Below are 11,590 nucleotides of genomic sequence, written 5' to 3' on the forward strand. Positions count from 1 at the left end.
TCAGGTCACAAAAGGTGACCACATGACCCTGGGACACTGCAACCAGTCATAAAGATGAATTGATTGCCAAGTGTCTGAACTGGTTGCCAAGCGTCTGAATTTTGATCATGTGACCATGGGGCTGCTGCAATGGTTGTAAGTGTGGAAAAACAGTCATGTCACTTTTTTTCAGTGCCGTTGTAAATTTGAACCGTCACTAAATGAACTGTTGTAAGTCAAGGACTACCTGTACTAAACAATTTGTTCTCTCACCTCACCTCCACCTCCTCCTCTTTTAAAATTGGGACTTGCCAAACCATGCCATTAATGTAATTTATTTTCTGCATTTGGGCACTAGGGTTTAATTTGTTTTTAATTTCTGTATTTTGGTATTTTGGTATTTATGTCCCTGTTCACCGCCCTGAGTCCTTCGGGAGAAGGGCGGTATACAAATCAAATCAAATAAATAAATAAATAAAATTTAAGATGAGTGAGATGGCTCTATAACTTTTGAGAGAAGTGTGAGAACGGAGAGAGCTCGGGCAAAAACTGGTAATTATAAAGATTAAATGTGACATTTTGTAAATTTGGGCGCACAGAATAATCAGGGAGACAGCGCGAGGTAAGGAAACCGCGCTGGGCAAAAGCAGTACTCCGTAACCATAACAACGAACAAAGACAGAACACCCAATGAGCGAGGGGGAGAAGTAGGAGGAGCCTGCGCCAGGGCCGATAACAAGCGCAACGGAAGCTGCCGCTTTTCATGGCTTCGTCCGATGAAAGGGCCCATTCTATTGGCTTGTCGTAGAGGCAACCCCCCTCCCCCCTCGGCCTCTCTTAAAGTGGCAGCGCGCGAGGCAGGGGCGGAAAAGGCGGGGCGGGAGAGGGAAAGTCATATGATAAGGAAGTGATTTTTTCCCCCCTGTTGTTCATTTTAAAGGACGTCTTTTTTTCTTTTTAAAAAAAGCCCTCACGTGATCTGATCCGGCTGTTCAAACGGAGGGGAAGAAAGGCCGGGTAAGTTTGCAGAAGGGGAACGTTGCATTGCATTCGAAGGGCAATTTTGCACGCGCTAAGTGAAAGGGTTCCCCCTCCCCGAGTTCATTCTAATGCAGGGGTCTTCAAACTTGGCCCTTTTGTGACTTGTGGACTTCAACTCCCAGAATTCCTCAGCCAGCATGGCTGGCTGAGGAATTCTGGGAGTTGAAGTCCACAAGTCACAAAAGGGCCAAGTTTGAAGACCCCTGTTCTAATGGGTCATCCCGGGAGGGGGGAGGGGTTGACTGATCTTGGGGGGTGGGGTGGGGGCTATGGCTGAATTATTATTATACCTGGTTAAGCCTTCCAAGAATCATGACTGGACAGTTGGTAGCTTTTGAAAGAGCCTTCCTGCCCTCCCCGTTCTCTTTCCACCCGCTATTTCTTCTTTCCGAAAGAGGCCCGAGAGTCTTTATTTTTTATTATTATTATTATTATTATTATTATTATTATTATTATTATTATTATTATTATTATTGTTGTTGTTGTTGTTGTTGTTGTTGTTGTTATTGTTATTATTTTATTTTATTTTATTTTATTTATTTTATTTTATTTTATTTTTGAAGGGGGTGGGGTGGGGTGTAAATGTAGTTCTTTGGGACCATTTCTGACAACAACCCTGTAGAGCAGGCACTACGGTTAAGAGCATTTCTTCCCCCCCCCCCCGGCTTTCTTCGAAAGAAGCAAGCGTGGCTTGAAAACGAATCTACTGGGAGATAAGCAGGGATTTGTGGTAGGTTGGTAAAGGATTCCTGAGGTTCAGTTGCAAAATGAAGGCATCCGGGGCAAAGGAATTGGCTCCTGGTCCCACTGTTGAAGTGAAGTTTAGGATAGAATACTGCAGGGGTCTTCAAACTTGGCCCTTTTATGACTTGTGGACTTCAACTCCCAGAATTCCACAGCCAGCGTGCCTGGCTGAGGAATTCTGGGAGTTGAAGTCCACAAGTCATAAAAGGGCCAAGTTTGAAGACCCCTGGAATACTGCATCCAGTTTTGGTCACCACGATGTAAAAAAAAGAAAGATGTCGAGGCTCTAGAAAGAGTACAGAGAAGAGCAACAAAGATGATCGGGGGACTGGAGGCTAAAACATATAGGGAACGGCTGCTGGAATTGGGTATGTCTAGTTTAACGAAGAGAAGGACGAAGGGTGACATGATAGCAGTGTTCCAATATCTCAGGGGCTGCCACAAGGAAGAGGGAGTCAAGCTATTTTCCAAAGCACCTGAGAGCAGGACAAGAAGCAACGGGTGGAAACTAATCAAGGAGAGAAGCAACCTAGAACTAAGGAGAAACTTCCTGACAGTTAGAACAATTAACCAGTGGAACAACCTGCCTCCAGAAGTGGCGAATGCTCCAACACTGGAAGTTTTTAAGAAGAGACTGGCCAGCCACTTGTCTGAAATGGTATAGGGTTTCCTCCCTGAGCAGGGGGTTGGACTGACCTCCAAGGTCCCTTCCAAATTATTATTATTATTATTATTATTATTATTATTATTATTATTATTATTATTATTATTATTATTATTGCTGTGAGTTCAGGTACCTTCCTTGTCTGGTTCTTAACTGATCGGTGCCTTTAATTGTAGTAGCCCTGAAGGCGCTTTTTCAAGAGGCACCTGGACTTCCTTGTTTTTCTTTGAAGATGTTTTATCTGAACGGAACAGAACAGAATAAGAGAGTTGGAAGGGACCTTGGAGGTCTTCTTGTCCAGGGATTTTCAACCTTTTCACGGATTGTACCACTTTTAGGAGATGGCAATATTCAAGTACCACCAGTCGCCTAGCAATGTGCCAAAAACTTGATGACCAAAAAAAAAGGGAAAAAGCGATAAAAGTACTGTTCAAAGTTTCAATGGCACTGAAAAAAGTGACTAATGATCATTTTTCACACTTACGACCGTTGCAACATCCCCAGGATCATGTGATTTACATTCAGATGTTTGGCAACTAATTCATATTTATGATGGGTCACATTGTCCCAGGATCATGTGATCCCCTTTTGCAACCTTCTGACAAGCAAAGTCAGTGGAGAAACCAGATTCACTTAATAGTCGGGTTGCTAATTTAACAACTGCGGTAGTTCACTTAACAAATGTGGCAAGAAAAGTCATAAAATGGGGCAAAACTCATTTAACTCATTTAACACCTATCTTTTATATCTTCTCTCCACCCTCCTCCTTTTATATTCTCTCTTCTCTCCCCCTTCTTTTATATCCTTTCTCTCCCCTTTATATCCTCTCTTCTCCCCTTTTTATATCCTCTCTTCTCTCCCCCTTTTATATCCTCCCCTTTTATATCTTCTTTCCCCCCTCCTTTTATATCCTCTCTTGTCTCCCCCTTTTATTTCCTTTCTTCTGTCCCCCTTTTTATATCTTCTGCCCCCCCTTCTTTTATATCCTCTCTTTTCTCCCCTTTTATATCTCTCTTCTCCCCCCTTTTTATATCTCCTCTTCTTTTATATCCTCTCTTCTCTCTCCTCCCCCTTTTATATCATCTCCTCTCTCCCCCTTTTCAGTGAACCTCCAGCTGATTGCTCTCCTCAAGTCTGCGCTTCTCCACCTCTCTTTCGCCCTCCCCTTTTCTTTCCCCCTCTTCCCGTTGTCTTTTTTTTCCTCTCCCTCCCGCCAAAATCTCCTTTTATAGCCTCTCCCCTCTCTCTCCCCCCCTCCTCCTTTTGTCTTCCAGGTGCGCTGGAAGCGCTGATCAGCTGGAGCTGCGTGCGCCAATCCTGGGCTCTCAGCAGAACCCAGACAACACCTCAAGCAGCTCAAGCTGAATCTCTGCCCAAAGACTACGTGTGGCTGCCTGCCACCCCCAAGGCTCTCGCCGATCAGCTGGAGCTGTGCGCGCCAATCCTGGGCTCTCCGCAGAACCCAGGCAACACCTCAAGCAGCTCCACCTGACTTTCCCACAAGCCTGTATGGTGCTGCAGCCGCTTCACCTCATCCACTTTTACACTTTTTAAACACTTTTTTTACAGTGCTTTTCAACCCGTCGTACATGTGCCACCTGCCGGGTGCCAACGTACCACCAGTGGTAGGCATACCACCGGTTGAAAAGCCCTGTTCTAGTCCAACCCCCTGCTCAGGCAGGAAACATTTCAGACAAATGGTTGTCCAGTCTCTTCTTAAAAACTTCCAGTGTTGGAGCATTCACAACTTCTGGAGGCAGGTTGTTGCACTGATTAATTGTTCTAACTGGTGTGGTTCTAACTGATGTTTGCACAGAGCTGAAGAAGCTTCTTGGATGCAAAACATCTTCAAAGAACAACAAGAAAGTCCAGGTGCCTCTTGAAAAAGCACCATGACCTGGATGACTGAGAATCTCCATAGACTCTTAATAGTAGCATTTAATTTTACACCATGCTTCAGCTGATTGATTGTTTGATGAAAATTTGTAGGGCTCCCCATTCGCATTCAGTGACTGGGCGGCTTACAAAAATTGATAGGCCTTGTTTCTTTCTTTCTCTCTTTCTCTCTGTCTCTGTCTCTCTCTCATGGATCCTGTTCTCCTGTAATTATACAGTTTTTGTAGACCCTCTACAAAAACTAAAGCTTGTCCCCCCTGCAATTATACATTTCTTTTTTTTTCATTACAGTGGACTTTTCTTATTCCCGGCCATGGGATCCCACCAGCAACCTTATGCTGATACAGCTCCAATTTTCACCCAGGCAGATGATACTGAAGGTGAAGGAAAAGATGATCCTCAGCCAGGGCACATAGGGGAAGAAGAAGTACGGGCCCTGACAGGGATATCCTCTCAACATGCAGGCCTTATTGTGGGCGTACTCTTCTTTATTAATCTACTGAACTACATGGATCGCTTCACTGTGGCCGGTAAGCACAATGGGATGGTCGCTGAAATTCTTCCAGCTTCTTTTTGAACTGATGACATGGGTGAAGGTGTATAACTTTTAAAGCAAAGGTAAATAGATTCTTCCCCCATTTGTTCCTGGCTTTGGTTAGAATATGATCATGGATGAAATGGGTGAAAATACTGTGTTTTATCTCCTCACCCGAAGCTCTATTTCTTTTGCCTTGTTTCAGGTGTTCTTCCTGACATTGAGGGGTATTTTGCTATTGGTGATAGCAAATCAGGACTGCTACAGACAGGTGAGGACTGGCACAATAGGCCTTGGTTGTCTTTTCTGTCCCCTCTTGCAACCCTTTACTGTACACAGTTAGGGCACATGGAACAGAGGTCAAACATAAAACTTTTTTTTTGTCTTTCCTAACAGTTTTTATTAGCAGCTACATGGTACTGGCGCCTATTTTTGGTTACCTGGGTGATCGTTACAATCGCAAATACCTGATGTGTATAGGAATCTTCTTCTGGTCTATTGTGACTCTAGGGAGCAGCTTCACCCCCAAGGAGGTATTTATCTTTTTTTTAATCCCATTTATATCCCGCCCTTCTCCGAAGACTCAGGGTGGCTTACAATCTAAAGCACAAATCAATGTGCTTAGCAATAGTCTTCATTCTGTGTATATGCCTGCTTATTAGGCCCCCCCCCAAGCGGCATTATTACAAAGTCAGCTTATTGCCCCCAACAATCTGGGTCCTCATTTTACCTACCTCGGAAGGATGGAAGGCTGAGTCAACCTTGAGCCTGGTGGGACTCGAACCTGCACTGGTATGGAAAAGGGGACGCCTGGTAAATTAAAATTACAGGTATGGAGAAATTGAATTGAATGTATATATTGCCTTCTCCAGAAATTCTGCATTTTCAAGCGATGCAGAATTTTCTAGTAGGCTTAGCGATGAGGGATTCCATACAGTCGAATACGTGAAATGTAGCAGATGATAAAAGGAGTATTAGCCCTCTGGCTGTTGCTGTCTTCATGCAGCTGTATTTCTTGCTCTCTTTTAATCAGACCTCAATTTCCCCAAAGTTAGCAAGAAAGCTTTCTAAGTTTTCCTATTTTATGGCTGAAGGAATTTTTGTTTTAGATAAGTAGTAAACAACTAAATGAAATCTGAACAGAGCAACTCATAGCTCACAAGCAAAAATTTCAAGGTTCCTTTGGAGCAGACATGTCAAACACAAGGCCCGGGGGGCGGATCTGGCCCACGAAGTGGTTTCATGTGGCCCATGAAGCCATCCTGGAAACAGGGAATGGCCCCCACTGCCTTGGCCCTGGCCCAGAGACCCTCAGATCTGTCCCACTCCTGCCCAGGCCCCCATAGGCACCCTTGATGCGAATGATGTAGAGCTGGCCATGCCCACCCAGTAGGCCATACACAGTCTAGCCACGCCCACCCAGTAGGCCACGCCCACCCTGGCCATACCCACCCGGCCCCTTGAGGGCAACCGCAATGCTGATGCGTCCCTCAATGAAATTGAGTTTGACACCCCTGCTTTGGAGGGTGTTCTAGACTTGAGGGTGTCTGCTTCTCTATTGTTCATGTACTGTTTTGTTTTGTTTTATCTCCTCTTCAGTACTTCTGGATGTTGCTACTTACACGAGGCCTAGTGGGTGTGGGAGAGGCTAGCTATTCAACTATTGCCCCCACCATTATTGCTGACCTGTACTTGGGTGACCGGAGATCCCGCATGCTTAGCATCTTCTACTTTGCTATACCTGTGGGCAGGTGGGAACATCCTGTGCTCTGTATTTTGGAGGGAGGGTGAAAAGATGGGTTTCTAACTCGAGATCTTGTGTCGAAAATGAAAAACTTAACATTACATTCTAGAGCTTGCATAGCCATATCTTGAAAGACTAATTGGGACTTCAGCTGATAAAAGTGCTAACTAGCTTTGGTGGAAGTTGGAAAACCTGCCAGAGTATAGATTTGAATGCTCTCCTGATTTGCTTCTACAGTGGACTGGGCTATATCGTAGGATCCAAAGTGAAAGATGTGGCTGATGACTGGCACTGGGCCTTGCGGGTAAGCAGAATTTATAGCTTACCTTAGTCAATATTTGTTGCTGTACATCTAGGTTAAATCTCTTTTTAAAATCTTAATTCTCAAAACTTCTTTTTACCCCAAGTTAGATAGCAGTCTTTCACATTTATTTTTTTCCCTCTTTTTAGAACGTTTCAAATTGGATTTTTAAAATTATGTTCCACACAGGTGACCCCAGGTTTGGGAGCATTAGCTTTGATATTATTGATAACTGTAGTGCGTGAGCCACCTCGAGGAGCTGTGGAGACCCGCACTGATGCCCCTCTTCATTACACTTCATGGACAACTGATTTGAGAGCCCTGATCCACAAGTGAGTCATGTGACAGAAAGAGATCTTGCTTCTCCATTTTTTCCCCCTGAATTGTCTTCTAGCCCTCATTTTAATAGTTCTGGTTCAGTTCAAAATACTCATAGTAAATGACAGTAAGAAACAAGCTTTTATTTCGTAACCTGCAGGGTAGCCAGACGTGACATGAAATTTTGCCCCTCCAAGCGAAAGGGCTAGTGGAGAGGACTGGATCACCGACATTCCTCTGGGAGACCACTTGGTTTGGATGCTTTTGAAAAAAAAAGAGCTCAATGCTCAGTATGAAAATTCATAGGGCTGACAGAAAACAGCAGATTGCCATGCTCCACTGGTGGTCTTGGTAGGAGACGTCTACAAAAAGGTCTGGCCAAGGAATAGGCATCCGTGTGTAGGTATAATAGAGAGTTGGACTTCTTCTTTTTGTACCTACCAGGGAAATGCTGACTACTTCCTTGTAGTGGTGAAGGTGCTGGCCTAGGAGACTGTTAGTTTAAGGCCTCCCTTAGCCATGAAAAGCCTGCTAGGTGATTTCAGGCCAGTCACTCGGCTCAGCTCCTCTCACAGGGGTGTTTTGGAGTAAATAGGCAGGAGCAAAAGATACGTTCACTACCTTGAGCTATACATAAAAATATGCAAAATATAAATATAAAATATAAATATAAAATATAAAAATATAAAAGAGCCTTGGTGGAGCAGTGGGCTAATGCCTCCTTAAGTAACACCAGCTGCCTGCAATTAGTGCAGGTTCGAGTCCCACCAGGCTCAAGGTTGACTCAGACTTCCATCCTTCCGAGGTAGGTAAAATGAGGACCCAGATTGTTGGGGGCAATTAAGCTGACTTTGTAATAATGCCGCTTGGGGTATGTGTGAAAGCCCTAATATAAGCAGGCATATACATAGAATGAAGGCTATTGCTAAGCACGTTGATTTGTGCTTAAAAATTGTAAGCCGCCCTGAGTCTTCAGAGAAGGGCGGGATATAAATGGGATTAAATAAATAAATAAATAAATAAAATAAATATGAAATAGAATAATACCAGGGAAGTGCTGACTGCTGTAGGAGGCTAGTTATTTGTGTGGGTTACTTTTGCAGGATAGTATGTTTGATGTTTCATTTATCAGCATGAAGGGTAAACAGACTGTTAGCAGATTTTTGATTTTGTTCAAGCCAATCGTGACAGACACCATTGCCAAAGAAGTTGCAAGAGATGTTGGGCGTGACGTAGAGCATCGTCTTGAGTTCTAACAGACCTGATCAGTTCTCTCTGTAAGCCATGAAATGTACCCCTAAATCCTCTGCAATGAAATTAGGAGAGCAGGTCAACATGGAAATTGTTCTTTCAAGAAAAGACTCTTCAAAATGTTCTTGCCTTAGTCCTTTTGTTTATAGTTTAAAGCAGACATGTCAAACACAGGACCCGGGGCCCAGATCCGGCCCGCAAAGTGGTTTCATGTGGCCCGCGAAGCCATCCTGGAAACAGTGAGGGAACGGCCCCCACTGCCTTGGCCCTGGCCCAGAGACCCTCCTTCTGCCAGAGACCCTCAGATCTGTCCCACTCCTGCCCAGGCCCCCATAGGCACCCTTGATGCGAACGATGTAGAGCTGGCCACGCCCACCCAGTAGGCCATACGCACTGTAGCCACGCCCACCCAGCAGGCCACACCCACCCTGGCCATACCCACCCGGCCCCATGAGGGCAACCGCAATGCTGATGCGGCCCTCAATGAAATTGAGTTTGACAGCCCTGGTTTAAAGCCTTGGGTTAAATGTCACCAGCCGGCTAGTTTTCTAAGAAATGAGCTATGTTAATACATCTGCTAAACTATTTTTGTTTAACCATGATATGTAAATAAAGCACAGTTGACCGGATCACTAAAAGAAGCCATATTTTGGCTTAGCAGTTCGAGATTTATTCATTAACTAACTAAACTTAATAAACTGACTTTAAAAACCCTGGTACAGGAGGAAGCAACTGGGTTCATAGTGTTCTTTTGAATAGCCGAATAATACAGCACTTGGATGGAGGTGGGGGTTTGTTTGTCTCTAATCTAATGAATTTGTTTAGGTAGCATTGCAGGAGAGACAGAGACAGAGAGATGCCAGAGTCAGAAATGTTAGCGTATAAGTCCTTTGCAGTGAGATAATGCTTCTCAGCCTTGTGCTACTCACATAGCCAGTTGATTACTCACGGCCTAAGACAGTGCTTTCCAAACCTGGGTAAATTACCCCAAATTGGGTAAAATTGATTTCTATTTGGGTAAGGACAGATGAACCAATTACCCATCACAACAGGGACATTTAAATTGACTTAAAATTGCCATTTTTATTAAACTATATTTGGAAAATCTCCCAAAGTATTCCTACAGAGATGAAAATTGATTAAATTACTAGTGATACTTGGTTGAAATAGCATAAATATCATCCAATGATATTGGGGTGGGGTTTTTTTGGAGTCCTGCTGCACTGATGTTACCTAGTTGGGCAATGAAATGTCTGCAAGGGAACAACCAAGCTCAAAGAACACCGGGCACTCCACAATCCAACCCTGAGCTACGTATGTTGTCTTCTACTGATAAAAGATTTTACAGTACAGATAGCCCTCTACTATTCATTCAGCAACCATTTCAAATTACGGTGGTGCTGAAGGGACTTCAAACTGGTCCTTGAATTTCAGTAAGACTTTCTAAGTCAGGGGTCTTCAAACTTGGCCCTTTTATGACTTGTGGACTTTGACTCCCAGAATTCCTCAGCCAGCGTGCCTGGCTGAGGAATTCTGGGAGTTGAAGTCCACAAGCCATAAAAGGACCATAAAAGTCCACAGGTCATAAAAGGACCCCTGTTCTAAGTGGTATTGGGTAATGAAGGAAAAAGTTTGGGAAACACTGGTCTAAGACATATACCATCAGAAAAGTACCATAGATGACCTCTAATACGTGTACAGGTTATGTCTATAGTCATTTTTTGGACAACTTGTGACTCAGTTGTAAATCATTACTTAGGAACACATAGAGGTATGTGTTGATGTTTCGATGACAGATCTCTGATGGCTCAGAGCTGTTATCGCTGGCTTCTAGCAATCTAGAAAGCTATATAATACATGCTGACATTACTACTTTGTTTTTTTTCTGTCCCCCCTGACTGGCAGCCGTAGCTTTGTGTTGTCATCACTAGGATTCACAGCGGTGGCATTTGTAACAGGCTCTCTAGCATTGTGGGCACCTGCCTTCCTGTACCGCTCACGGTTGGCCGCCGGAAATCTCCCACCTTGCCCTAGTGGTAAGGTTTGTCATGGAGACTCCGACAGGTGAGTTAACACCGGGAGCTGTCTTGTGTCTCGATTTCTAGTTTATTTTATTTTTCTCGGACTCTTTTGGAGGAGCATTATGACAACTAAAATACTTTGTATGGCTTTTGAAAAGACTAGCAACCCGCTGATTGTTTACTCATTTTGAACCACGTCTGAAGAGCCTCACCAGGCCGTATGTAATTACCTCTGCAGCCTCATCTTTGGTATTATCACTTGTGTGACTGGTGTCCTGGGTGTTACTGCTGGAGTGGAGATTTCAAGACGCTGGCATCGCACCAATCCCCGTGCTGATCCCCTGGTGTGTGCCATTGGACTGCTTGGCTCTGCCCCCTTTCTGTTCCTGGCTGTCGTCTTTGCTCAGCAGAGCATTGTTGCCACTTACGTGAGTTTCTCAAGTTTCTCCTTGATTTTAGTATAAATTGTTGGGGGCACGGGAAAGGGTATTTCTGTGTATGGCACTACATGACAAACAGGATAGCTTTTAAAGATATAATGAAATGATTTTTTTCCCTTCATTCTTCCTTCTAGGTATTTATTTTTATTGGTGAAATCCTCCTTTCCCTCAACTGGGCCATAGTGGCAGACATCCTTCTGGTGAGATCTGGGAAGGGAAAACATGAGCATTGGCTCAACAAATAGGCTCTGAGACTTGGAAATTAATAGCAGGAATGCAGGCCTTTTAAGTAGAAATAGAGAAACAATTAGCAGGAGAATTATAATCATTAGGGTAGTAACTATTTTACCCTACACAACAGGGGTGTCAAACTCAATTTCATTGAGGGCCGCATCAGCATTTCGGTTGCCCTCAGGGGGCTGGGTGGGTGTGGCCTGGGTGGGGTGTGGCCTACTGGGTGGGCGTGGCTAGAGTGCGTATGGCCTACTGGGTGGGCGTGGCCAGCTCTACATTGTTCGCATCAAGGGTGCCTATGGGGGCCTGGGCAGGAGTGGGACAGATCTGAGGGTCTCTGGGCCAGGGCCAAGGCAGTGGGGGCCGTTCCCTCACTGTTTCCAGGATGGCTTCACGGGCCACATGAAACCACTTCGCGGGCC

The 11,590-nt window shown here is 44.5% G+C and overlaps 1 protein-coding gene across 1 annotated transcript in view; it reads left to right on the forward strand.

Annotated features, from left to right (window-relative positions):
• Positions 1–898: 898 nt before the first annotated feature.
• SPNS1 (SPNS lysolipid transporter 1, lysophospholipid) overlaps positions 899–11,590 on the forward strand; it is a gene marked incomplete at its 3' end in the record, with an annotated part of 11,669 nt that continues 977 nt past the window's right edge. Inside the window, exons 1-10 of the mRNA XM_083377430.1 lie at positions 899–996; positions 4,616–4,854; positions 5,065–5,130; positions 5,256–5,392; positions 6,459–6,610; positions 6,841–6,907; positions 7,094–7,236; positions 10,379–10,537; positions 10,733–10,922; positions 11,069–11,134. Coding sequence (XP_083233556.1) covers positions 4,638–4,854; positions 5,065–5,130; positions 5,256–5,392; positions 6,459–6,610; positions 6,841–6,907; positions 7,094–7,236; positions 10,379–10,537; positions 10,733–10,922; positions 11,069–11,134 — 1,197 coding nt within the window. The 5' untranslated portion in view covers positions 899–996; positions 4,616–4,637. The remainder of the gene's footprint in view (positions 997–4,615; positions 4,855–5,064; positions 5,131–5,255; positions 5,393–6,458; positions 6,611–6,840; positions 6,908–7,093; positions 7,237–10,378; positions 10,538–10,732; positions 10,923–11,068; positions 11,135–11,590) is intronic.

This window comes from Vipera ursinii, assembly GCF_947247035.1.
Source record: "Vipera ursinii genome assembly, chromosome: Z".
Lineage (NCBI taxonomy): Eukaryota > Metazoa > Chordata > Lepidosauria > Squamata > Viperidae > Vipera > Vipera ursinii.